General features: G+C 38.8%; 1 protein-coding gene across 3 annotated transcripts in view; it reads left to right on the forward strand.

The window, feature by feature from the left end:
- PDZRN4 (PDZ domain containing ring finger 4) overlaps positions 1–27,124 on the forward strand; it is a 242,687-nt gene that overhangs the window by 130,055 nt on the left and 85,508 nt on the right. Inside the window, exon 1 of one of the 3 annotated variants that reach the window (XM_069851782.1) lies at positions 4,933–5,228. The exons of the other annotated variants lie outside the window; for them this stretch is intronic. Within the exon in view, the coding sequence (XP_069707883.1) occupies positions 5,160–5,228 (69 nt within the window). The 5' untranslated portion in view covers positions 4,933–5,159. Of the gene's footprint in view, positions 1–4,932; positions 5,229–27,124 lie in introns of those variants that run through there. 3 annotated transcript variants of the gene reach the window in all.

Raw genomic sequence — 27,124 nt, forward strand, 5'->3', positions numbered from 1 at the left:
CTAGTACAGTAATGAGCTATCAGTCTGGTTGCACGTGATCATGTGCTTAAAAAAAGTGTTCTAGATAGTTTCCTCATGATTAACTTCTGGGGAAAAGACAGTCAAGAGAAAGTCCAGTTTCTTTCAGAATTTGTTAGAAATGTTCTTAGTGTAGACAAGGCTCTTAGCTTTGACTAGTTTCTTCTATTTAACCGACTCTATCCACTTGATGTCTTTATGTATTCCTGTGGCTTTAAAGTTCAGTATAAACTTAATTTTCTGTTCTGCAACACTTCTGTAATTGCTTATGGCAGCAGTTTAAGAAAAGGAAGCCAGTCAAAGTAAAATCCTCACAAAAGAATATCCTGGGTGAAACTTTGAGGATGAAGAAAAGGTTTCTGAACAGTATAAAATTTAGCCACTAGGCCAGGTAAGGGAATGGTACTTTTCCCAAAGAAAGGTAGCCAGCCAGCCCATTCATATGGGAGTGATAAATAAACAAGGTGGGGGATAATTTTTTTTTTCTGTGAAGAACAAAAAAGTAACTTTTATGTTCTAAGAGATAGGTTCCTTGTATGTTTGCTTTCCACCCCCATCTAGACATGTATTTACATTTTGGACTAGGAATCTCATAGATCTGTGTTAATTTAACCATGGATCGAGAAAAAAAATCAGTAGCCTGGACGTGTATCATATTATGTTGTAGATGCACCCTACTTCCAGGAGGCATCTGAGCCCAATGAAAGATTCTACTGATGGAGCACATTTGATTTCCAATTAGGTAGACTTAAATATTTTTCAGATAAATTACAGTCCTGGGACATACAGAACATGAGAATTCTGTCTCTCACCTTCCCTCCTACCACGCTTATTACTGCTGTGACTTTGAGCAATGCATGAAGTCTTGGTGGTTATGCGAAAGTAGTGGATATGAGTTTAAATAAGTCTCTCCTCTTTGGACGTAAATTCATGTTCCTGCAAATATTGCATTTTGTTGTAGATGTGTATATATTTTTTTTAATTATGCATTCTGTGTGTTCTGATATCTGTGGAAAAGAGCATATTGCATTTTTATCTTGAGTTAGATTTCACCTGTCTTTCATGGGGCTTGTGTTTAAGTGTTCCAGCATTTTTATATTTGAAAAATTCCATTTTACTCAAGCCAGAGCCTATTTCAGTGACACTACTTCCATAGTTTACACCTTTGTTTAGCCTACTGTGAAATATAAATTATGTTATATTACAGTTCTAGCTATTTAGCCTGCATGCAAGTTTGGAGTCTTTGGGTTACATTTACTGAAGGTTTTAATTTTTTCTCTCATAGGGCTGGAAAATTCCTTGCATTTGTAATTTACAAACTGACTGATGCATATAGTCACCTGATTCCAGCAGCTGAGGCTTTACAAAAAACACTAATTATCACAATGAACTTAAAGGTCTGGCCAGACTGAGATCAAGCTTTGTGAGTTAAAACCTTTGTTTAGGATGTTAGGGAGAAGCAAAGGGTTTCTCCAATTCCCTTTGTTCTATGAAATTTTTGCTCTACAGACAGGCAGCCCTAAGACTATAAATTGCATTGCCATCTATTCTGTGAGCTAAATTCCTGGGAATTCTTCAAAATTTGTAGACTAAATGCAGTGGGGTTGTTAAATTCTTGAGGAGAGTGCAAATTCAAGGGCATGCACAGGAAACTTGGAATTCCATGTTTGCCTCACTGGTTTTCACAACTGAGTTTGGACCAAAAACTTCATTATCCTCAGTTAAAATAAATGTTATATTATATGTCTTTTAGCTGTGTGTCATAACAAAGATATGAAGGAGTCAATGGCCTTTAATTTGCAGTGTCTGCCTTGAATTTTTTGTAATGGTAAACTTTCAAGCATGGGTGCTTGTAATTAGACATTTCTATACCTCAGTGAGGAAACTGTATGCCAAATGTTTAAGCCATCCCTTAGACACTTATAATTAATTAGAGGACCTAAACAAGAACCCCTTGTCTGAAAATATAAACAGAAAGCTTACTGTAGCTCTCTTGAAATGGAATTCCATCCCTTTAGATTGTTGCATTCTCAGTTTGACTGTAAATTATTATTTTAGTCTTTATGGTAACATTAAATTGTAGGTGATGAACAAGGAGAACTCCACAATCAAGGAAAGTATTGGTTTATTCAAATATCTTTGAATTACACATAGAATAAACATCACTTGATTATGGGTTTGTACCTTTTTGGTCCCTTTAGCTATGAATTTTATATTAGAGGGTGATTAAGACAAGGGAGAGAAGGAAGGAAAGAAAGAGATTGCTTTCTCACCAACATCAAATTCAACTTGACCAAAGCACATCATATATTTCAATTTAGTCATTAGTTCAATCAAGTTTTGCCTTGACTGTCATTCTGTGGTGCAAAAAGTTTGGTATTTTGATTGCATATAAAATCAAAGCAGCTTATTTAGATGGAGCTTAAGAATCTGGAAGTACATCTTTCCTTCTCAAATAAATCTATTCAGCCCTGCAGATTGTGCCCATTAGTGGCTGCAGTAGCAGAAGTCAGAACCCTTTTACTCTCTGTATGGTGAGAGGGCGAGGGCAAGCACTTGATAAATGAATGGAGAAGCCTATGTTGGTTTCAGAGAAGGAAACAAAAGAACTAGAGGAAGAGCAATGAATAAAGAGACTGTCAGAGTAAACTGCTGAAAGATTAACTGTAATTTTCCATTTCTTATTTTATCTGTTGGGGTTTTTTTGTTGATGTTTCTTTGTTTGTTTCTTGTACCTCTAGAACCAGATTCCTGTTGTAATATATCCTTTTTCCCCCATTTATTTTAAGAACTAATTTTAAGGGACTATACCAGGGCAAATCATGGCTCCTTTTATGAATATAATTTAGTTTTCAAACTGTGTATGTGTCAGAGGAAGAAGTTGTGTCAGTGGAAGGAGAGAACACTTTCATCGATAGATGGCATGGTCCTTGCACGACTGTTGTCTTGTTCATTGATCTGACTTCCTTAAGTTCAAAATTTACACATCTGAGAATCCTTCTGCACGTCACAATATAGAAACCTTCAAAGACTGAGTTGATGTTTGCTTCATGGTTTTAAACCTCTCAGCATGAACAGCATTTCATGGGAATATGGAGGAGCAGAACAGAGACTGATTTTTTCTGACAATGATGAACCCACCTCTGTGGTTTGTCTTTGAAACCCTAGGACTTTGGAAAAGTTTAGAGCCAAACCTGCCTGCTCGAGCTCTTCCACCAAATAAAAATTAATCTTAACATTATGTACTGGAAGTTGATATAAGAAGAGTTTACTCTGTTAATATTCATTATTTGATGCCACCTGACTCTGCTCACTTATTAAAGGAGGTGAAATTTAATTAGGAATTAGTCTCAACCTATCTGTAATTTACATGGAAGCGAACTTCACTAATACACAGAGTTTGCTGCAATGGACATTTTTCCTATCGGTTTCTCTGTTTCGCTTTCATCATTGCCGTTAGATAAAATTAAAGTCCAGAAAATCCGATTATTACATCCCAAGGGGCAGGACTGATAAGCAGCACATGATTGTTGATCTGCTTGCTACCCAGTGTTGGTGGTGTTTGAGGTGCTGCTATATGCAAAGCCAATTTGTTAACAATTAGTGCTCATTAGAATCATTTCCTGTTATCGATTTTGAATGTTTGACAAAGCACTTTAGGAAACTGCACCCCCCAAAAAATATATAGTAGCATAATAGCTGTACATCAGTCCTTAGTAATTACAATTCTTTAGGGTCCAGTGTCAATCTTAACTAACTGGTTTCATTGGTTTCCAAGTAATTATTTCTGCTTTGGATTCCACCTGCTGTCCCCTCCAGATTAAAGATGCTTTGAAACAAGGACATAGTTCTTGATTACCAGAGTTGCTGAGAAAGGAGTGATAACAGAAAAGCAACTTTTTTATTTTCTGTCTTGGTTTATCTATCATGGCTTGGGCTTTTTATCGTACATAACTAGTAATGGATTACATGATATACGATATAGGAATTAATGTCAGCATGGAATTAAGTGTGTTTCCATTGGCCTTAACATTTAACATGTAGATTTAATTTTAAATGCATCTTTGCCTTCACACACATTGAGAATTGTGGAGCCATTAAAATCTAATTTACAAATGGTAAAATGAGATATAATGGCATGTTATAATAAAAACTTTGATATCTAGGAGTCCAAGAGGGTGTATCTGTTTAGTTTCTTGGAAATTGGGGCTATAATTACTATTAATTTGTTTTACATGACAGAAGAGACTTCAATGTGAGATTATTTAATACACAGTGCAATGTATACATATATGCAAAGTGCACCAGGTCACCTGCATTTCCACATATACTGTATAACTATGACAAGTTGTTAAGGACTCGTGCTTTTTATGAATACACTGGAATTTTTGACTAAATTTGGCAGTGTCAAAGGGGAGACTAGCAGTGTAGCCATCTAGGTTAATTTTCTCTCCTTCCTTCATTGCTTTAAATTTTTAGCAACATTAGCTCAGGTTTCACTGGCACTCTCAAAAAATGCTTACAAATATTTAAAATGTATGCCGTGATCCCTATTGCACGAGGTGGAGACCTAACATAAGACTTGTGCCTTTCCCACCCCTATTCATGAATTAGTCTCACAATTACTGTTAAAATTAAGGCAAGTGTGGCTGAAATATGTAAAGCTTAGTCCCTCTAACCTTAATAAATAGAGATGGTATTGACACAAGTGAATTTTGTTTAACCACAGTACATTTGCTTCTTAATTAGTGAATATTCATCTGTCATAAGCAGCAGCTATGACACCCCTCCCTGCTAACACGTTCTGTCATAAATAATCAATGAGAGCCTATTAATATTCATGAGCGAGAATCTGTGTAGTCATGTGCACTGATGCAGAGACAGGGGGAGTGTTGCCATGAACTGAGTCGAAACTCTCTGTGTGTATACGTGAGTGTAAGATAGTTAGGGAAAGGGAAGAAGAGCATGCTGCCACACACTGCCCTGCCTTGTGCTTCCAGCTAACAGTGGTGTGCCTGTGTTTCAGGGCTGGAGTGACTGATGAAAAACAGTAGTCAAGTCTGGAGGGTAATTCCCTGTCAGTGCATTTGCTTTGCAGTGCTGGGGAAATTAGAGGCTTTGCTCTTGTGTTGCTTATTAGGATGGGCTGCAATCTGTGCACTTTTCAGAAGAGAGAAGAACACTACAAACTGCTGTATGAAGTTTCCCAGGTGAGTGCAGAGGATATTACCAGCATCTCCAGAATAAAAATGTGTTCTTTACAGAGAGTAAGTAGAGATGCTTTTGTTTTGGTTTGCCTTTTTGGTTTTTTTCTTTGCAAAATTACTAGCTAAGTTCTTTGGAGGGCAGGGGGGTGTTGGTAATTATTATTAGTATTTTGGGTGCCTGTTGTTTTCTGCTCATTTGCCACTCCCCCTTCAGATGACTTCCTGTGGGATTCTTTTAACATTTTTGTGCATCCTCTGCCAAGATGTCAGTCATATAGCAGCAGTCTCACTGAACCATATCGGTGATGTTTTAAGGGAGTCCTTAGCTTTGGTAATAAGACCGATTTCAGATAAGTTGCACTGCTGCCTCTGAAACCGTTTGGTCTGTGTTCTCAGGTATAAAGTTTGTATAGCATGTCTGCATTGGCAAAGAAGCATGTTATATTTCCATGTTAATTAATTAAAATTGAAATTATTCTGAAACGTGCTTGTCACCTTTAAACAGGTACTGAATACAACAGGGTTTCCATGACTGTATGCTGCTTATTCATTCATTGTGTGTGTGTTATTTCTGTTTACTACTAGCCAAAGATCTTAATCCTATCTAGATATGCTGGTGTCTCTTTCAGCATTGTAGCAGTGTGATTAGCAGTGTGGCAGTGTGCTGCTAACATGTTCCCAGCTCCTTCGGAATAAGATGAGAAAAAGATGAAACAAGCACTTCCCATAATAGCCCATAATTTTTGCTCAGCTCCTATTGAATCATTATTTGATTTGCAGCTTTTTGTTTATTTTTTTTTTCCTCTTGGCACAGCAGACCCTCGCATACTAAAGTTTAGTGCCTTTCAGCATTTGTTCTCTCCCTCTCTGTAATTTGTCCTGGCTTTGACACATTGCCGTTGACAGAGGCTGAACGTTTGCAGTTTTCGACTGCGTTGCTGCTGACAGGCAGCACGGAGAAGAAAACAGCTTACAGTGTTGGTGGTCTATTGGCACAGCAGCAGCTAAGTGCCCATTGCCGACTGGTTCCCTCTGAGTTCCTCCTAATGTGATTCATTTCACAGTGGGCTAATTACAAAGTGGATTCTCTACACATGAAGCAGCCTCCACAGTTGTGGTGTTAATGCACATTTTCATGGTAATATGATCAGAGCCTCATTAGCCAGTTTCCAAAATGATCCTCTGCATTAATTAAATATAAAAATGACGCTTTTTATCACCATAGAGAGGAAGAAGAAGATTAACATTGTTAATTACTGCTGGGGGCAATACCTTTGCCTCATTTTTTTCACCACAGAACCAGCAGGGGTATTCAATCCTAAAAGTGTGTCTGTTTGCAGGTAACATGCCCACTGCCTTGCTTGGTGAAGATGGTCTCTAGGTGGAACACTTCCCTTTAGTTCAATCGTAATCCCATCATTGCATTTTCTTACAGCGGTAGCTCAGGGCAAAGCATTACAGCACACTTCCTTCTCCTTCCTTTCCCCCTCCTCAGCTCTGGATTGCCAAACTGATCTGAAAGTGTAAAATGGAGAGAGTGGAGTAGGTTGGTGTATGCTTTCTGTTCCAGAGAATAAGAAATGCAGGTTGTGCAATGAAGGGGATTAGACATTTCTTAAAGGGATGCGTGAGTGTAAGGGAAAAAGAGGCTGTGCTGGGTTTAAAGTGAATGCATTTTCAAAATGTTCCTCACATTAAGGTTGCACAGTAATAAGTGCTATTGAAATCATCAGCAAAAGCAAAAGTGGGGGTTTTAAAGAGATTCTAGAGAAATTCTCCTCTTTATCTGTTATCTTTTCTGTTGTTGAGTTGCAGTACCTGTGGATGTGAACAACCAAGGTGCAAAATGGACTAATGTTTTCACTTTTTACTCTGGTGCTTGCCAGATAAAGTGTAATCCCTGGGAAGATCTGAGTTAGCTTCCTTGGGGAGTTGAAATGCAGTAAGCCTGGTGCTGCATCTTGTGCTGTTAGGGAAATGTCACTGATAAAGTGCAGAAGGAGAGCAAAGAAATGACTTAGTGTGCTTCCTGCCAGATCCTGTGTTCATCTGTAAACTCATCCCTATCTTTGTTCCAGTGTATGCGGGTCAGAGCCCAAAGGATACAGAGCATATTTTTAACAAGGTGCTACAGTTGAGATTGAGTAGTATCTCACACCATAACTGCTTCTATGTACAATACTGATTTGCTGCAATGGATGGGAGCCGTAGTAGAATATGATAAATTAAATTAAGGTAAGGCAGGCATTACCACTTGATTTGCAAATTCCTTTTTAACTCCCTAATCCTGTAATTTGATTTGCAAATTCCTTCCTAACTCCCCAATCCTGTAATTCCTATGCCACAGCCTTGGCTCTTTCATCTGCATGATTTCTAGGGAGCTTGGGACAAGTTAGCCTGTCAGGAACATGAACTGACTAAGGATGAGCTGTGTCTCACTAGTGTATGTGCATCAGAAAAATTAGTTTGTATTCATATAAGGAAGCAATCCTAGCCTTAGCTCTCACCTCTCCAGTGCTAGGCTACCTGGTGCTGTGGGTGGTCTGTGAACGTAGGTACTTGAAAATACAGTAAACAAAGGAAAGCGTGTTTGCGAGGGAAAACAATGCAAGCACGTACAGTGAGGGATGTTTTGTGCTATTCTTTGTAGTGAGATCATATGCAGCACCAGGGAGCTTTTTTATTGTAGAACTGCTGGGAAATTAAGACATCATTAGAATATATATAATTCCTTGCTTTTTCCCCACTCCCTTCCTCCAGGCTCTTTTGCCTTTTACTGAGATAGCAGTTCAGAGACCTTGGAGGACCTCTCTGAAAACAGCATTCGCTTGCGTGGTGGAGACTTTTATTCTGATGACTGTGTCTTGCGCATGCAGATTGGGATTAAATCAAAAAGTCAAACAGTCATGTTCTAAGAGTAAGGGCTTTTGAGGTACCACTGTGCATTGGTGAAGGACCCTTGTGCTCTGAGTGCCTCTTCACTTGTCCTCAAGATGTGAGGATGGCTGAGTTTTACTTCTTGACTTCACCGTGAGAAGGTATCAGGTGTATGAGCCCCTGCAAGTCCTCTTCTCCATGTGTCTGCTGGTGGAGAAATGGAAGATGTCTCAGTTTGAAATTTATAGCCCTACATGCTACTTCATGGGGCACTTTATTATTATTTTCTATGTGCTGTGTAAGCAGGATTGAGCTAATGAGTGTGCAGCCAGGAAGTCTACATAAAGTCGTTTAAAGAGGATGGGACCTGGTATGTGCTCATGTCCATTAGGAGCAGACCTCTGCCTCTTGCACTGCTGGGGTGAAAGAAGTGAATGTAAGTCATCTGTTGGCAGCATGATGAGGACTCTTCCTGTTTAGCAGAAAGGATAAGAAACCTGTGGCAAGGATTAGGGGTAATGAAACTAAGCATTAAATAATCAGTCGTCAGCAGTGGTCTTTAATAGCCTTGTGTGAGTCTCAAGAAAACACAGATTTTTCACAGAATTCTGTGTATATTATATGGCAATAAGTTCTTTTTGCTGAAATTTTTATCCTTTCTTTTCAAATTGTGTTGTTAACCCAGAGGAAAAGAGGGTAGGGAGGGACAGAACACAGTGCATTTGGAGGACAACCGAAGACCAGTGCAAACTTATCTTTTGAGTTGCATGTTAAGAAGCAGTTCTCGTTCAGGTGAGCTTAGAAATGAAATGGAGGAAGGAGAAAAGTTTGAAGGGAAACCAGAGGCAATTTGGAATGGCTCACAAAGTCAGTGGTGGAGCTGGGATTGAAACTAGAAGGTTGCACATTTATATTTTACATTTGACCTGAGATGATAGTAGAGCCTGCTGGCAGCGTTTTTAAATCCTCAGAAGACTGATTATGCAGTTTGCTTCTCATGTTGGTTTCCATAATTAGCATAAAGCTCAAATTTTCACCAGTTTAGAGTTCTTATTTTATGTTCATTTTGATATCCCTTGGGCTACTTGAAGTACTGAGTGGTGCATCTCTTCAAATTCAAGTGTTCACTAGAGAGATGTCAAGCCTGCCCACTGAAACAGCAAAGGCACTTCCATATTTTTCAGGAGATTTTGCCTGTAGCTGGCATTGGAATAAGGAAAAAAAGCTGGGGGCCAAGCAGTATTCCTTGTCATTGGAACCTGCCTTCTCTGCTCTTAATGAAGCTGGGGTTTATTCAAAGGATTAAATAGGCTAGATGATGTGACCCTTATTTTTCTTCTGAAACAACCTCTACCCACTAGAATGCATTTTTGATACTTATGCCATGTGAGTTATTTACATGACAACTTCTCAGGGTGGTGTTTTACCATTAGGTCGCATTCACTTTCCAGAGATACCTGCTGGCAGCTTTTGTGTCACCTTTGTCTGCTTTATATCAGTGCTCCTCAACAAATGTTCCTCATGAATTTCACCAGCAATGGGAAAACACTATCTTTTGCTACATCAGCATAAGCACATTTGTCCACTTATAGGGTCCACTTTGTCCACATAAGGGTCCAGTTATATCTAAGTTCTGGGTTTAGTAGAAGTTCTGTGGCAGGACACTTCTACCTTTAGAGAATATGAAATGAGAAAATTCTAATTTTTCTAATTTTAATTGTCTGGAAATTAGTTGAATTGTCCAAGTTGAATTAGATCAGGGGCAAAACTACTTACTGCATTTCCTAGCTTTGCCTTCTTGTTCCTCTCTGAATTTTTAATTGAAACAATTAAGAACCCTCTGATTCTTATTTCTTCTAAGCAGTTCTCCTGAGTACTGATTTATTTGTTTGAAAAATTCCAAAATAAATTTTGAAGTGCTGAAGGAGTTAATAAACTTGTAGGAACACTGTTTCCTCTCAGTTTAACTTTAAAATTTTAGAGCTGTGCTCTATGTAATTCTCCTCAAAGCTGCCCTGTCTCATATTAGTAGAGTAATGTATGGTAAAAATTTGATCAAGTAAAGTTTGTCACATGTTTCTAGCCGTGTCCCAGAAACTGGCTTGGAATTTCATTAAAGAACCTCTGCTAAACTGAAAAGACTTTAAAAAATGAGTTCATAAAAGTGAACTTCTCCTACAGATAAGAAATGGTCTTTGTGATCAGCAGGCACAGCTTTCCTGGTTCGTTTGTTTCTTTGCTTATTTACTTTACACCCATAATAGAGCAGCATTCATCTAGATAACTAATTCCATTGTTGTAACATTTCTGCAGACTGTACTCAAACAGAGATAGCAGTGTTGTGATGTTTTTAACAACTGAACTCTTGCTCAGTGGAGGTGGATGTGGAGAAGCTCACTGTCCCACTCTGGGTACTGGATCATGAAGTGTTGTAGGCTCAGCAGTAACCATCCCCGAGGCCTCAGGCACACACATCTCTGCTCTGTGCTTTGAGTTAATATCTGCCAATTGCTTAAGAGAAGATTCTTCTGAAAGACACCTGTTGTCTGGATTTAGGCTCTCACCACAGAGCTGTGCTTAGGCGTGAAGCTCCCTGAGGAGTCCTGGAAGATTGTGGAATGGGGACATGTAGGCTGCTTAAAATAACCAGCTCTGGTTGCCTGATGGATGTTGTCTATCGAGAGGACACGCACTCATATAACAAGGCACGTAAGGAAGTCATCATCTGATTTCATAAAATCCTAAACGCAGTGGCAGGATTTTTTAGGTCATTCTTTTGAACATGATACCTGAATTATTTGCTAAGTACATAAGTGTTATTTTGGAGCTCATACCAACTTCCTTTGATAAAATAATTTTTTAATTTTTTTTTTTCTGATAAGATCCAGGAAACTCTGAAGTGTTGTCACTGACTTCACTAGGCCAGGGTTTCATTTTCTATCCTTGTTTACTGTCTTGTAAAAAACACATAGTTCCTGTGTGCATACCTCAAGAGGAAGCATAAAGAAAGAATCCCAAGATAAGAAAGCAGACAATAGTATGTGAGATAAGAGTTCAGGGGATGGGTACAACAGAGGCAGCTATAAAAAGCCGTACTGAGATCTATCAGTAATCTGCAGGGATATTCTATGCCATGAAAATAAAAAAAAAAAGTGGTTGATATACTGAATAGTGTGACTTTCTTTGTCATTTTACTGTTCTTTGCATCTTGAATTTAACAAAGGGGATTAAGGATTCTTCCAATGATCAGATTTTTATAAATATTTTTACAGAGCTAGTCTTTCTTGATGCTTGCTTCCTGATGTGATTTGGTATGGATATAATACTCAGGCCTAAGGCAAAATATGTCTTTATGTGCAGTCTTATGTATCAGTGATGTGACGAAGCCAGTCTTCCTACCTGGAGCATTCACAGACTGATAATTGCTGAAGAAGCTCATTTTAAGTGTTCAGTATTTTTGTTTTGTGGTTCGTCAAAGAGGAGGGGCATTAAAATGTCAGCCAAACACTCTGCCTAGTATAGTTAGTTGACAGTAGGTTGTTTCACCAGTTTCTTTCCAGAGCTAAGAGTTTAATGGAGACATATACAGCAGGGCTTGGTGATAACCAGAGGTTCTTCCACCCCTTTGGATTTGATGAGGTGTCATAAAAATAATTTAAATAAAAGAAGCTGGAGAATGTTTGGCTTTAAGTCTGTTTAACTTCAGAGTGTGTTTGATCTTTTATTTTAAAGGACATGAGCTTTTTGTAATAGTGCTGTAGCAGAATCGTAGAATCTATGATCTGTGCAAACATCATGTCAAAATATTACGATGTGAAAGAATTTAAAAATCTTGATGCAGGTTATTCTCTATACACTTACTTTGTGGTTGCGGTGATGATAGTTACTTGCTATTTTGTGTCTAATAAACCTGTCATTTGTTGTACTTTGCTCAATAATTGCAGTGAAAACCAGTCTGTTGAGAGGGTATTAGATCAGTAACTGTTAAGAGGTTTTCTGCATTTTTAATAGTAGGCAGTGGTTCAGAAAGGTAATTTTAGAAGTACCTTAATACCATGGACTGGACTTAGAAAGGGAGTTGCAGCGTCTTCATACAAGGCACTGAAATCTCTCTCTTTTAGTTGTTTGTGTTTTGTATTGTCATTTAAAATACTAGTGTAGACAGGAAAAGAACAATGTGGCTATTTGGACATGTCTGCATAATAGAATGATGTACGGTTGCATGTACTTTTTGTGGGTTTTTACTGTTTCACTGTGAGGAAGTTAGGAAATTCTACATATCCTTCTCTCAGGTAGAAAAAAAAAATCATTCCTTTTCCTCCAGAATGAAGGTTGAAGTGGTTTTGTTGGTCTTTTTTTTTATTTTTACCAACAGAAGCAAACCCTGATACTCAGCAAAGTGAAGCAAAAAAAACATTTGTTTTCCTTTGGTTTGTGGTCTGGTTGTGTACGGTAGCAGTTTATTCCCTAGAGGTTTTGGCCATGAAGTTTGACCTCTGAAACAACATAAGCGCAGTGGAATGAGTAATGTTCCAAACTACTACATCATATGTAGAATTCCTGTGCTTCATGCTTAATAATGTTTGAACTTGAGAGGACTCAACCAGTAAAAGTCTACAAGCATCTTTAATTAGTCTAGATAAAACTTAGGTTTTGTGTTCTTCACCCAGCTGGAGAGTTTTTTTCTGCTCCATTTAATTTCTCTTAGTATTTGGGGGTTTAGTGCTTGAGGGTTTTTTTTCCTAGGTCCTGGAATCATACTGTTTTGAAAAGAACACTTTTCATTCTGTTACGATCAGTGAGAAAAGTTTGCGAATATCAGTCAATCAGGTTTAATGTGCAGTTTAGGCAATTTGAGAGGAATTGGAATGTACTTAAAAGATTATGTTTATAAACAGCCTAAATTCTTGAGGGTTTGGTACTCTTCTGCATATCTAAGGTAGGCACCATTGCTTGAGAGATTAGGCTGAGACTTGCTCATGTGGGACTGGCAGCTGTGCATGGCCCAAAGGAGAGAAAAAATATCTGGATCTGGGCTCTCTGGACTTGTCCACAAGTATCAGTGCCAATGGGAGCCAGCTGTGGCTGTGTAAACACATCAGGACGTGCTTGAGACACCACCAGGTTTCTGGCTAGGATCACGGGTTCTACCCCTACATCTGCAGACATCCCTTCAGGGACCATTCTGCTTGCAAATGTCAGCACAGCTTCTGTGTCCATATGCAGCAAACTGATGAAGCTCCTGGAAAAGATACAGAAAATTATTGGATGTTCAGTTGCTCCCTAATGTCAGAAAGATAATTAGCTGCAGTGCCAGGACCCTTGTCCTGACAACCAAGAGGGGCATGGGAATGGGTGAACTACGCTAAACCCTTATGAGGACTGAACAAGTGAAATAATCAGAGAAAAGGATTATCTTCAGTTACCTGTAGTATAACAGAACAATTGACTGACCTATTTAATATGTTTGATCGTATTTGTAACGTGCTTTTTGCATATTATAGTGATGGATTTGCAGGGAAAGCTGCTCAGGGAATAATCATTATTCAGGCTTTCGACTTCCTCATGGCTAGAATGTGAAGTATTCAGATTCCTCATAATATCCATGGGCATATGAACTGCTAGCTTAAAACAATTTTAATGGCAAGAGAAGATAGAAGAAAGGGTCAATTATTAGTTGAAGTTCAGCATTTGGAATTCTTTCTCAGAGGTCAGGGTTACTAAAAGTGCAGGTGGCGTCTCTCATTGCAATATGAATTTATGCATTTTTAATTTACTTTGTCACGTAGTCTACTATTACAGTTAGGAAAGACACTGATCCATAAGTTTATAAATGTGGAATTCCAAAAAGTGGTGAGGAGGGAGGGGATCTGCAGCATTTTTCACTGAGGTATGTAATTCCACCAAAATCAAAATGCTTCATAGAAAAATTAAAAATTTCATCAAAATGTGGCCTTAGAGAAAAAACACAGGAAAGGAATTTCCAGAAATATTGGAATATTAATTATATACAATCATAGCGAAATATTTAGGTTGATTAACTTTTTAAACATGTTATATTCAGTAGGTTTTAAATGATGTGTTATTTCATATAGTGTGAAATTTGGAAGACAAAAGTGAGTAAATTGTTTTTTCTTAGAATGTTTTGCTCTTCCAGAGTTGGGTGTATTGTTTGTGAAATCCCAAACCTTCTGATTTGGAATTTTCCATCCTGTCTGGTTTTTGCATTCTGAGATATGTGACTGACTGTGGGGACCTCCTCCCTATGCATGGTCTTCTTTACCAGCATCCACTTCTTGTAGAGATTTTGTTAGAGAGCGGTCTCTTATCTTGTGGGAGAGAAGGAAAATACATATAGCAAAAAGTGTTCATGTAAACAGCTCCCATTAAGGTACTTGTTAGAAAAAGAATATACTATCACCTTCACAGTGTGTGTTGTGATGCCACAGAGGGATGCTGTTAAAGAGAGTGTACCAAAAGCTGGCTTTTTGCCTTCTGATATTGCACACCACTGGAAGAATGTCTGTGATGTATTGAGGCATAGGACCTATTTAGTATTGCAGCAGGACTCAGAGGTCTGGCTCTAATTCATTCTCTCATGGGTATATTTGAAGAGGCCCTGGTTTCTCTTTTCCCTCTCTAGTATAAAGTTCTATATTATTTAAAGCTTTAAAGATTAACTGCAGGGATCTTGGCTAATAGCTAATGAAGAAATTGGAATAGTATTTTCTAATAACGATGATGATGATCACAATAAGCATCGTAAAATGCTAGATCGATCCACTTAGCAATCACTGGTAAAGTTATAACACAAGTGGATTGTTGCAACAGAGTGTTCATTTGCCTACATTTCAAAACAGTTCTGGAGTGCCACGCTTCCTCGAAGTTGAGAAATAGTTCAGTTTGTTGGAAGAGTGTTTTTTCCTTCACTGTACATTAAAGGTCAGTTTTGATAGGAAATTAGTTTGTAATTTCCCCAGAACCTCTTATTAGGTAACTAATGGGGTGAGTTGCTTTTTAATTAATTTATTTTATTTTATGGTACAAATCAGAGGCTTTTTAATAAGGAGCAATTTGTAATTGTGAATTTATCATTATGGATTTCTTCAGGTACTAATAAAAATAGAAGGAATTTGATACTTGTTCATCAGTAGTGGAGTCCTGTTGCTGTCGATAAGTTCAGCGTAGATATAAAGTCTCCTCACTCCTTTGAACATAATATACTTCAAGTCTTACATGAAAATCTTACTAAATCATTTAAAATCTTCTTGCTGAAATAGTTTTACGTTCCTATTACAGGAGGTTGTTCCCATTTATCTCCAAATGACCTATTTGTCACCAGATTTACGTATTACGTTGAATCAAAAAATGTCGTTTGGTCATGTTCAAGAGGAGAATGTCATTGAAAGTCTGACCTATGGGAGCATGATGAATAGTGACAGGGGAAGGATTTTGCCCAGTGAGAATACCAAATCGTGTGACACTGTAGTTTCACTTACTAAATATTGTCCAGGCTCTATTGTTGAACCCTATGCTGGCAGTGTCACTTTGTCAGGATGTTTTCTGTCCTGTGACTAGTAGCTTCAAATGTACTCATCCATCTTCTTGTCCCATTACATTTCATGTGACTGATGTCCTGTGCCCATTAAAATTGATGGGAAAGAACAAAGAGAAGAAAAATGTGCCCTTCAACTGATTATGCCTTTGAAAGAGCAAATGCAACTCTAGTGCTATCTAAAGTAAATTGAACAGCTATTTCTGTTTCTAACTGTATTGCTTAACTTTTGTTAATCGCTATTACCAGTAGATCCCTTATTTTGTTATTCTGATGTTATATTGAGAGCAGTAAGTTTATGTCAGTATTTTCTCCTTTATGACAATAAAAGGGGATACCGACTCTTTTAGATGTATCAGCTGCCTCTGGTAATGCTGCCTATGGGATATTACTAGTATGCCTGAATACCCTCTCAGGGAAGGATGGAAGTGTGTTTGACAAGCCCAGGCCTTTCATCTGAGGAAGGACCCACAGGACTTGGCTCAGCCACAGATCCTGTGCACTGGAAGAGCACTTGTTTGGGGTGTCACGAGATTTTGCTTGGTGATAAGTGCTTGCTCACCTTACGCTAACGTTTCCAGGGCAGTTAACGGGAGACGAGAAATATGAGAGCCTTTGTAGTATTGCTTTATCTTTATTTCACGGATACAGATGGTTTCCCAAAGTGTTAGTCCAATGTTTCAGAGTTAGATGAGGGCCATTAGCCAGCTGAATGCAGAAGGTAGATGTCATATTTGCTGACAACCAAATACAAAACACATAGGAAAAGCAGAAGTGAAGGTGATCAGTATGTCTGATTATTTATAGTTAAATGACAGCCTTCTCAGTACAACAGCAAACCGTCCTTTCCCATTTGTGCACTGTAGTAAGACTAATTTTTTTCTAAAATTGGGCACTTGTGTGCCCCAAAAATGCAACATAACGGGCCCCTTAGGCTTTCTGACATTTTTTTAGAGACTTCAGCACATACTGAATGCATCTGTTCACTTCCCTAATTGTACTAGTATGCATTAAAATTTATTTCCATGCAAAGTCCAAATATGTTTTGATTTTGTAAAACTGTGTGCCAGGAACTTGGGTTTCTTAGACTTTGCCTTGAAATTAGCACTCTGTCTTGGCTATTTAGGCTTTGTTGGTCCTCCCTATGAAGTTCCCAGAGTGTGTTTGGCTTTGGGCTGGGAAATGCTGCAGAGGGCTCTGAATCTTGAAAGATTGTTTTCTACAACATTACCTAAAATTATTTGAGATTTCTGATAGGCATCAAGGCCTATTGCTTTGTCCAACATTTTTCTCAGATGGATGGTGTAACCTGAAGTGGATATTATGTTGGCAGTGGGTGCACTTGGGTTATTATTTATCCATATTTAAAAGACACTTGTTCACATCTATAATTTGTGAAGAGGACCTTGATTAAGATTAAAATAGGTAACTAAGACATCAAAAACCTTAATTTAGTAATCTCTTTATGAGCTTCCCTACTCTCTTTGGTTGCTTACTTGACCTCCAGCTGAAAGTAGACTCATTATTTTAAAGGAACATTCTTACAGATAATTAACTCCTATAACAAGTGGAAGTTAGGCAAAAATGCAGTGCATCTTTAGTCAGGTCCTACTTAAGCACGACTATTCAAGCACATTGTCACCCTTAACATTAGAGGCACTTGAACAAGGAACCTCAGGGCAAACAGGGGCATGAACTGTGGCACAGGAGTATATTGCTGCTCTCTTACTGTGTGCTAAAATGACTTGAGGAAAAGGAACTGGTGTCAGAACGCACCCTTTATTTTATTCAGGGCAAAAGTATGGAAGAGATAGATAGCTGATGCTTTGAATTTTACACCCCTGTAATAGTAATTCTTTTTTCATGCGTATTTCTTCAGTGGGATATGAAAAAGATGGGGAGTAGGATAGAAATCTCAGCTTACCCTTCTAGATTGCAATAACAGCAGCAGCTGCTGGGACTAGGTCCCAACAAATAAATTCTGTTGCCAAGCAAAACCAATTCTTAGTACTATGCAGAAAGGTCATTATTCAAATAATGATAGTGCTGTTAATTTCTGTCATGACTTGAGAAGGGGTAGGTCTCAGCATCCCACCTCCCCATACCTCAGGAGACTTCACATGGAAGCTATTCTAAGCCTTGGATTACAGATTTTCAGAAAAGCTGTTGTTTCCATGTTTTTGATTTGGAAGACACTGAGAAATGCTTAGGTTTTTATTATAGTGAGGAAAATCTGAATGTAAGAGGAGGGATGAGAAAATTGGATTTCCTTCTATTGCACAGGAACACTGTACAACACTGACAGAATATTTACTCCTGTCTCTTTCTTCTAATTTGATTCTCCTACTACCATATAAATATTTTTTTATTGGTGAAAGAAGATTATAAAATATCATAGATGTTGCTGCTTGTACCTCAGCAACAATTGAAAGGCAGGACAGAATGAAAGATTTGAGCCAACCTGGAAGACTCACTTGCAAATTCATCCACAATGAAATGCACCAGATGTATGACGTGTTGTGAGATGGTTCCTCAAGCCATTTTAACCAAAAGGTTTTTCATGGTTCCTTTCTTCCTTCCTTTAGTGAGAGATTTTATATGTATGGTATCTATGTGTTCAGTACTAGTAAGTACTGAATCCTGGTTGACTAGCTTGCTTTCCACTCCACAGCACATGTCATTTGAATAATACAAATTGCAGGGAAATTACTGATGTGTACAGCAATGTAGAGTAAAACTCTGCATTTAAACTGTCCACAGTTAAAATACTATTAATATTTTTCCAGTCATGGTCTACTATTTTCCTAGTGGACGGTTATGTCTTTTACCCTGCTGTAAAAGAAGTGAATACAGCGTTGCACTGGGGAGCTTCAGCTTGCCTCTCTGTACTGGTCTGGGTTTTGTTCAGCCCATGCAGAGGGAAGAGAGGATCACCCTGGCCTCTGCTGAGCTGGACATGCCACCAGTTGTGGTAACAACATGGTGCTCTCACAGGTTTTCTCATGGGATCTGAGGGTGATCCATAAGCAAGTTAGCCTCATGGTTGCCTTTGTAGAATAGGACTGTGTTGGTCATCCCTTTCCAGGTAAGTATCTGTAGGCAGAGTGAAGTTAAAGATAACATTGCTGAAGTTTCAGATGCTGTAAGATATTTTTCCCTCTTTTCTTTGAGGAATCTGTAGAAGCGTACTTATGGAAAAAGGTAAGCAGAATTAAACCCTTATTAAGGATACGTTTATGCTATAAAAGTAGTGGAGATTTGTATTTACAGCATGAAAAAGTCATGTTTCCTGTAAATTGGCCCACTTAGACAGAATTCATATCTGGAGAGCATTTTCCTAGCATCCTGCTGGAAGGACAAGGTACTATTTGTTTCCTATTTTTAGAAATAGGCCTGCAGTTCTTAATCAATTTAGCATTCACCTGTCACACAAAGATCTTTGCTAAGTACATTATAGGGTGTGTAAATAAGTTAGGAAGAAAATAGTGTAATAAGGATAATCCACTGATAAAGTCATGGGGAGGCATGTTTGCTAGGACATCTGTGAAAGCCAATCCGTGGGACGTGCTTCACATCTCTCTGTGAGAAGAACACTCATTTACAGTTCATTCACAAACAACTTCTAGAAGATACTATGTGATGCAGATAAATAAATTCATCATAATAAGATAATGCTAAAAATTCCTAAATATATTTACACTTGAGAGTGGCAAATGTTACAGCTTTCAGAGCTGAGAGTATATTCAGGAATATTGTCCATATGCCTGTATTGGCTGACAAAATGATGCAGCTTGCATTACTCTAAATGAACATTCAGAGATTGGAAACTTGCCGTTGTTTGAGAATTTAGACCTTACTTGCACCTGTCTGCAGAGTATAAACTTCTGATTATCCTTTACAAATGTTTTAGCTCTAAGAATTTTTTAGATTAACAGATACTTAGCTGCTTCCACGTTTGCAGCTAAGTAGTTGCAATAGTTTGAATAGTATGGAAATAACAGGGTTAGTTTTTCTTCATTTTTGTGAACTGTTATAAAAAAAACAAAGTTTGGAGTTGTGACGGTTTATCTAAGAGTATAAATCAGTTTACAGAGCATAAATCTTCAATTAAATATTACTTTTTATGCCTTTCTCTATTTAACTGATGGATACTGGGAAACTGAGAGTGCAAAGTCCTTCATCACCAATATCCAGGAGTGTGAAGAGAATACTCATTAAATTAACATTAGCTTAAGAAAAATGAAACTTCCAAGCCAATTACAATTTACTGTTTAGACTGAAACAAAAAAAAAAATTATCTTTGTTACAGATTATGTGGCTTCAAAAGGCAGATCCATATAAAATTGAGAAGTTGCAAATGTCCTGTACTTGAGTGATGGTGTGCATGTGATCTTAGTTCTGCTTCATTAGCCCCTAGTGAATGAGTGGTAAATTTTTCCTATTTATACATCTTCTGTCAGGGGATCGTAAACATAGCCCGACTAGTGCATGTTTTCACTGCAGCAATGTCATTTATATTTTTTTGCAGCTTTGATGAATAGTTAATATCCCACTTGAATAAATTTTTCTTCTTTTCAAATATTCAGATAGGTATTAGCAGTGGTTAATTATGCACTCAGTACCTTTTGTAATAGAACTATCTGTCACAGCAAGCTTTTATGTTGTATTTGAGGTATTCAGCCTTCTCAGTAAAATATTGCTTTTGCAGTATGCATGGGAACGATCAATTTTATTTTCTGCTGATTTGATAATTTTCTACTAAAATTTAATCTTCTGTGCTAAGGAATTTGTAACTAATTGAAAGATTGAAAGATCCCCCCCTCCCAACAGAGTATCTAATGCTTCAGCTTTTTACTTCCCATTTCTGGAAGTACACCTTTAGATTTTTCTGCACTGTGATACATTTATATCTCCTTTTAGGGGTACTAAATGTGTGGCTAGGTTATGTTTTTCTGTGTCATTCACTAGTTCAGCATAACAGGGTTGTAAACAGCTCTTCCTTTTTTATAAATACATTTCACCAGAGGTGACATTTTGTTTAAAGGGTACTGTTAAACAACTAGATGTAATACAGGAGTGATGAATATTGTATAGGTTGATGAGTAGTTTGTTCTACTCAGTCTTTTCTATTAAGATGAAATTTATGTTGCAGGTCTTAGGTAAGGTTCCATAGGGTCCTCTTCCCTCTGATGTTCCTGCTTTCAGTTTTCCATCCAGGATTTTCAAAGGCCTAATCAAGAGTCAGGCATTTGTCGCAACTGAATTTCAAGCAGCTCCTGCAATTTTCTTAGTATTAAGACCCTTCAGTCTTGAACCCTGAAGCCAACTAAGCCTAAGTGGAAAGTGGTATCTTTGAGATACACCTGAGCAAGCTTTCCTAAAATGTTCTGTGAGTGCTATCACACCATAACCACTTGTAGAGATGAAACATTTTACATCTCCAGCTCCTGGCAGCTGACTGTAGTTGCCAGCAGGCATTTGGTAACTTTTTCTGATACTTGTATATTGGTCCCAGAGGAAGAGCATGAAGAATTGTCTGGGCTTTGGATGGCCTCATACTTAGTAGTGAATTTTACATGATTAGAATAAGATGAGGGAGACATAGAGTAGAAACTTTGTTAGTTACTAAAAATACATAGCAGAACTACCAAGGAATGAATTAAGGGCTGTATTATATTACGGTAAACATGAGGATTCTCTGCTACGTTAAAACTGCTCTTCTAATCAAAATAGGATTGTAAATGGGAACAAATTTAATAATAACAACAGATATTATCATAGAATAGTACAGCATGGAAAAGGCTTTGAAAGATTATCTAGTCCACCCACTCTGCAATAAGCAGGGCCATCTTCAACTAGATCATGTTGCTCAGAGCCCCAGTCTGACCTTAAATTTTTCCAGGGATGAGGCATCTACCACCTCTCTGGGCAATCCATTCTAGTGTTTCATAACTTTCATTGTAAAATTTTTCTTCTTTTTTTCTAGTCTGAATCTACTCTCTTTTAAATTAAAAATGTTGCTCCTTGTCCTTCCACAACAGACCTTGCTAAAATGCCTGTCCCAGTCTTCTTGTAAGTCCCCTTTAAGTACTGAAAGGCTGTCCCTGGAGCCTTCTCTTCTCCAGGCTCAATCACTCCTCAGAGGAGAAGTGTTCCATCCTTCTGATCATTCTTGTGACCCTCCTTTGGACCAGCTCCAGCAGGCCCATCTGTGCTGAGGGCTCCAGAGCTGGGTGCAGTACTTCGGATGTGGTCTCACCAGAGCAAAGTTGAGGACCTTGCACTTGGCTATGTTGAACCTCTCTTATCAAGTTTGTCTAGGTGCCTTTGGATGGCATTCTGTCCCTCAGATATGTCAACCACACCACTCAGCTTGGTGTCATCTGCAAACTTCCTGAGGGTGTACTCGAGCCTGCTGTCTATGTCATTGATGAAGATATTAAATAGCAGTGGTGCCTGAGGGACACAACTTGTCGCCGATCTCTATCGGGACGTTGAGCCAGTGACCCGCTACCATTTGCAAGAGACCGTCCAACCAGTTCCCATCAAATCTATATCTCTACAAATTAGAGAGAAGGGGATTGTGTCAAAAGCCTTAAGAAATCCCAATGGATGGCATCTGTAGTTCTTCCCTTGTCCACTGAGGTAGTCACTCCATCATAGATGGCCTCTGGGTTGGCCAGGCAGGTCTTGCTCTTGGTGAAGCCATGTTGGCTGTCTCAAATCACCTCTCTGTCCTCAGTGTGCCTTGGCATAGCTTCCAGGATGATCTCCCAGGCGCAGAAGTGACGATGATGTGGGGTCTAGGAGCGGCAGAGAATCAAAGTCAAGGAGCAGCTTTTTACTTGTTCCTTACTATTGACTGTTCAACCTTGTGAAGAATGAGAGACATGAAGGGTTGCATCAAAATCATCTTGGCCATGCAAGTGCCATGGCTTGCTAATCAGTCTGACTGCTTTCATTGGATGGGATAAGCAATGAGATTTAAGGACATAAACAACAGATCAATTGGATATTCTCATATGTAAGGAGAAATTTCTTTTGTCTATTGCCTCTTTTTAATGATGCATAACAAACCCCACAATCTAGCTCATTATTTCTGACCTATTGTATTTCTAAAATCTTCACTTGAAATATAGAAATTTCACAGGTAAGTTCAATGGAAGTAGAGTATAAACCATCAATATGCCAATGATTTTAATTACCAGTTGATGAGAATTCTTGCCTCATTAGCACAAAACAAATCGAGGATTCAGGAAAGTGAGGGGCTCCTTAAAACTGGAGAGATGAGATGACCAGAAGTATGAGAGTTTCCAATAAAAACTGCCCTTGCGATGTTACTATTTGCTGTTTTCTTTGTCACGCTGATGAATTCCTAGCATTCTGTTCCTCTTTTAGCATTTGAGTTTCACAAATCTTTATTTACTTTCCTTTTCACATAAGGTATTTAGACTAACCTTGCACATAGTTCATAAATTATTTATAGATACATTGCACAAATCTTGATAGTACTACTCTAGGCCTATTACCCTAACCATAGTATCAAAGTGCCTATCAATCTGATAGAATAATTTGATCTGACACAAGGAAGTACAGGAGAAAAAGGTATTAAAAAAAATTTTACCCAAGGTCACATAGGGTGCCAAGAATTTGAAATTAGGGCTTCTATCCTAGTCAACTCTTTTTTTTTCTCCCCAAAATAAAAATTAACAACTTTGCTAGAGATAAACAGAAAAAAATATAATTGGGGTTGTTTGAGGATTATGCCTCATGATGTCACAGCACTTCTTCAGGTGAAGGGAGTGTCTCTTGCTTATATTTTCATGGAAGGTTAGGTACATGTGTAAAAATAATTATGCTTGGATCAGCATATTTGCAGTTTAAAAATCAACTGCTGATTATCTGCTGATTCTTGCAAAACAGAAAATCTGTTCTTATACAAACATTAATTATAGAATATCTGACAGAATCCTTCCAAACTGGTTTAATTATACGCCATTTTTATACCATGTTTAATTGCATTTTCACTGGAGAAAGATTCAGACCAGTCTTCTACTAAAGGAATTTTTATATCTTTACATTTGCTTTAGAAGTTAAACTTCTGGATTGTCCTCGATGCTTAGCTGTTGTGGTAGACAATGTTTTGAGTAGCTCCCCAACCTCTACTAATTACCATATTAGGATGAGCCTCCAGTATCACATCAAAAGGATTGCATCTACTACATCCAATAAAATTGGTGTGTCACGATTATTGATGGGACTTCAACTCTCCCAGTTTTATTAATACCATTTTTACACCCAGGTTACAAGCTAACAGTGCCATTATCTCCCCCGCAAAATCCCTTGGCAGTTAGTACCGCCAGCAGCAGTAGAAATTACAGAGGGATTAATCTCTGGCTCCAGTCCCCTAAAGCTTTTCTCTGGAGGTACAGAGTGATATGTTGAACTGTGTTAAGCAGCAAAAGATTTAATGAAAAAAAAGCCCCAAGTGCCTGCCTGCATCAGAGTCGGCGTCTGTCCCTTTTGAAACTAGTCAATATCGTTTTCTGTATGTGCAGGCCTGCTGGGCTGCTGAGATACGCACCATGGCTTGGGCTGTTTTGTTGCGGTGATTGTTTTTATAAGCCAGTCCCTGCAGAAGGTTTGTCGGAGCAGTCATTTTGAGAAGAAAATGAGGAGATGGGGTGGAAGAAAGAAGGAATTACAGATCTCTCAAGAGTCCTTGTCATTGCAAATCTTTCTTCCAGATGTGGGAGAGGATCTGGCACAGTGAGCAGAACAGGGAGAGACAGATCCCATGGATGATGAGGACAAAGAGCAGCACTGGGCACAAAAGGGTGAGGGAGAGGAAAGGGGATGCGGTGACTTGGCAGGTCACTCCTGCGGCACCCTGCTCTGCCTGATAAGGGTGGGTTTTATAGTGGCAATGCTGCTGCGGACACACCTCCATGCACACTGCAGAGGCACTGGGGTTTGGGGAACGAACGATAAGGAACACAATGAATAACTAACAAAGCTCATTTGATGAATGCAGTCATTTGCATTATAGTGCCAAATAGCTTTGCTTCTGGTGGCTGAGTGTCGTACTCAGCTACAAATATGATTAGTATCATTTCAATGACATCTAAGGGTGACAGGACACTAGTGGGGCAGGGAGGAGAGGTTGTTAGGAAGTTTTAAATTTTGCAGAAGAAAAGGAAGTCTAGAGAACAGTGAGCAAAGCATCTCTCACTGTTTAAGGAATGATCACTAAAACAGGAGTTTTGAGATTTGGAGACAGCAAACAAGGAAAATACAAAGCAGAACTAGCATCACAGTATGTATCGTACCTTCTTGTTTGCATTCTGTGACTAACTTTTCACACAAATGCCAGAGAAAATGCAAGGTAATCAGTGATAGCATCTATAAGTACAGTTAATACCTGTAGGTGCAGCGGAGTGCTTTTTGTGACTTTCTTGAAGATGCAGTATGAAGTGTTCCTTGTGTCTTTTATTTTGTTTTGTTTTCACTTTCATTCACAGTGTTTTCTAGTGTAATGTAAGTGGATGCATTTTGTGCAATGTTTTGTTTTTCAAACCTCTTTCCCCAGGAAAAAAAATACATTACTTCTAGTGACAGAGAGAGATCACACAGGTAAAGCTTATTTCAATCTTTAGTCTAGCGCAAGCAAAGAGTATAAAAATCCATGACCCAGAGACAACTGCAGGCTTTAGCATCAACTCACGTTATGATCTACTACGAGATCCCTGACCTGTATCATCTGGTTTTACAATGCAAAAAAATGCAGGACAGAGAAGACTTGTATAATATATCTGAATGTTAGTTGCAAAATTTGCCTCTGTTTATAATGCATGGTCTCGATCCTCGGACACAGAAGCCAAGAACACCAGTGTTTTAATAAATAGCCTTTGCCTTCCTTGATGCCTTTTTTCTTTTCTGGCATTTGTTTCTCTGTTCATTTCCCCATGGATGTTAAGTGGCCCGAACTCATGTGTATTGCAATTTTTATATGTCTCTGGTTTATGTATGTTTATATGCTTAGTATTTCTACTAGCCGATAATAGCTACTACCAATATAGAAAACACATGTGCTAAGTGTCAGAGGTGGAAAGGTGGTAAATAACAGCAAAACACCTGTGTAACAATTAGAAGAGAGCTTTAATCTCTTGTTCTGAGTACTTCCTAGCTGGGATGTTTCTGAGAAATACTAAGAAAGACGTAGAGTCATAGAATGGTTTGTGTTGGAAAGGAGTTTTAAAGGTCATCTAGTCCAACTCCCCTGCATTGAACAGGGACATCTTCAACTAGATTAAGTTGCCTAGAGCCCCATCCAACCTGACCTTGAATGTTTTCAGGCATGAGGCATCTACCACGTCTCTGGGTAAGCTATTCCAGTGTTTCACCACCCTCATTGCAAAAAATGTCTTCCTTGCATCTAGTCTGAATCTACTCTCCTTTGGCTTAAAACCATTACCCCTTGTCCCATTACTACAGTTTCTACTAAAACCTTGTCCACATCTTTCTTGTAAGTCTCCTTTAAGTATAGAAAGACTGTAATAAGGTCTTCCCAGAGCCTTCTCTTCTTCAGCCTCAACAACCCTAACTCTCTCAACCTTTCTTCGTAGGTGTCCTATCCCTCTGAGCATTCTCATGGCCCTCCTCTGGCCTGACTCCAATAGGTTCATGTCTTTCCTGAGGGAAAAAATGAACACGGTACTCTAGGTGAGATGTCATGAGAGCAGAGGGGTGAAATCACCTCCCTCGACCTGCTGGCCACACTTCTTTCAATGCAGCCCAGGATATGATTGACCTCCCGGGCTGCAAGTGCATATTGCTGGCTCATGTTGAGCTTTTCATCCACCAGTACTCCCAGGTCTTTCTTGGAAGGGCTGTCCTCAATCCCTTCATCTCCCAGCCTGAGATGAAGGTTCACATGATGAGGTTCACATGAGCCCACTTCTTGAGCTTGTCCAGGTCCCTCTGGATAGCGTTCTGTCCCTCAGATATGTCAACCACCCCACTCAGCTTGGTGTCATCTACCAACTTGCTGAGGGTGCACTCAATCCCACTCTCTGTTATTGATGAAGATATTAAACAGTACTGATCCCAATATGGATCCCTGAGGGATACCACTTGTCACATGTCGCCATTGTGACACCGAGCGGTTGACCACTACCCTTTGGATGAGACCATCCAACCAATTCCTTATCCACCCATCAGATCCATATCCTTCCAATTTGGAGGGATGTTGTGGGGGACCGTGTTGAAGGCCTTACAAAAGTCCAAATAGATGACGTCCACAGTTCTTGCCTTATCCACTGAGGTATTTACTCCATCACAGATGACCACTAGGTTGACTAGCTGTGCCTTGGCATAGCTGCCAGGAAGATGTGTTCCATGATCCTCCCAGGTACAGAGATGAGGCCAACAGTTTGGTAGTTCCCACTGTCCTCCTTTCTACCTTTTT

This window comes from Phaenicophaeus curvirostris, chromosome 1 (assembly GCF_032191515.1).
Source record: "Phaenicophaeus curvirostris isolate KB17595 chromosome 1, BPBGC_Pcur_1.0, whole genome shotgun sequence".
In the NCBI taxonomy this organism is placed as follows: Eukaryota; Metazoa; Chordata; class Aves; order Cuculiformes; family Cuculidae; genus Phaenicophaeus; species Phaenicophaeus curvirostris.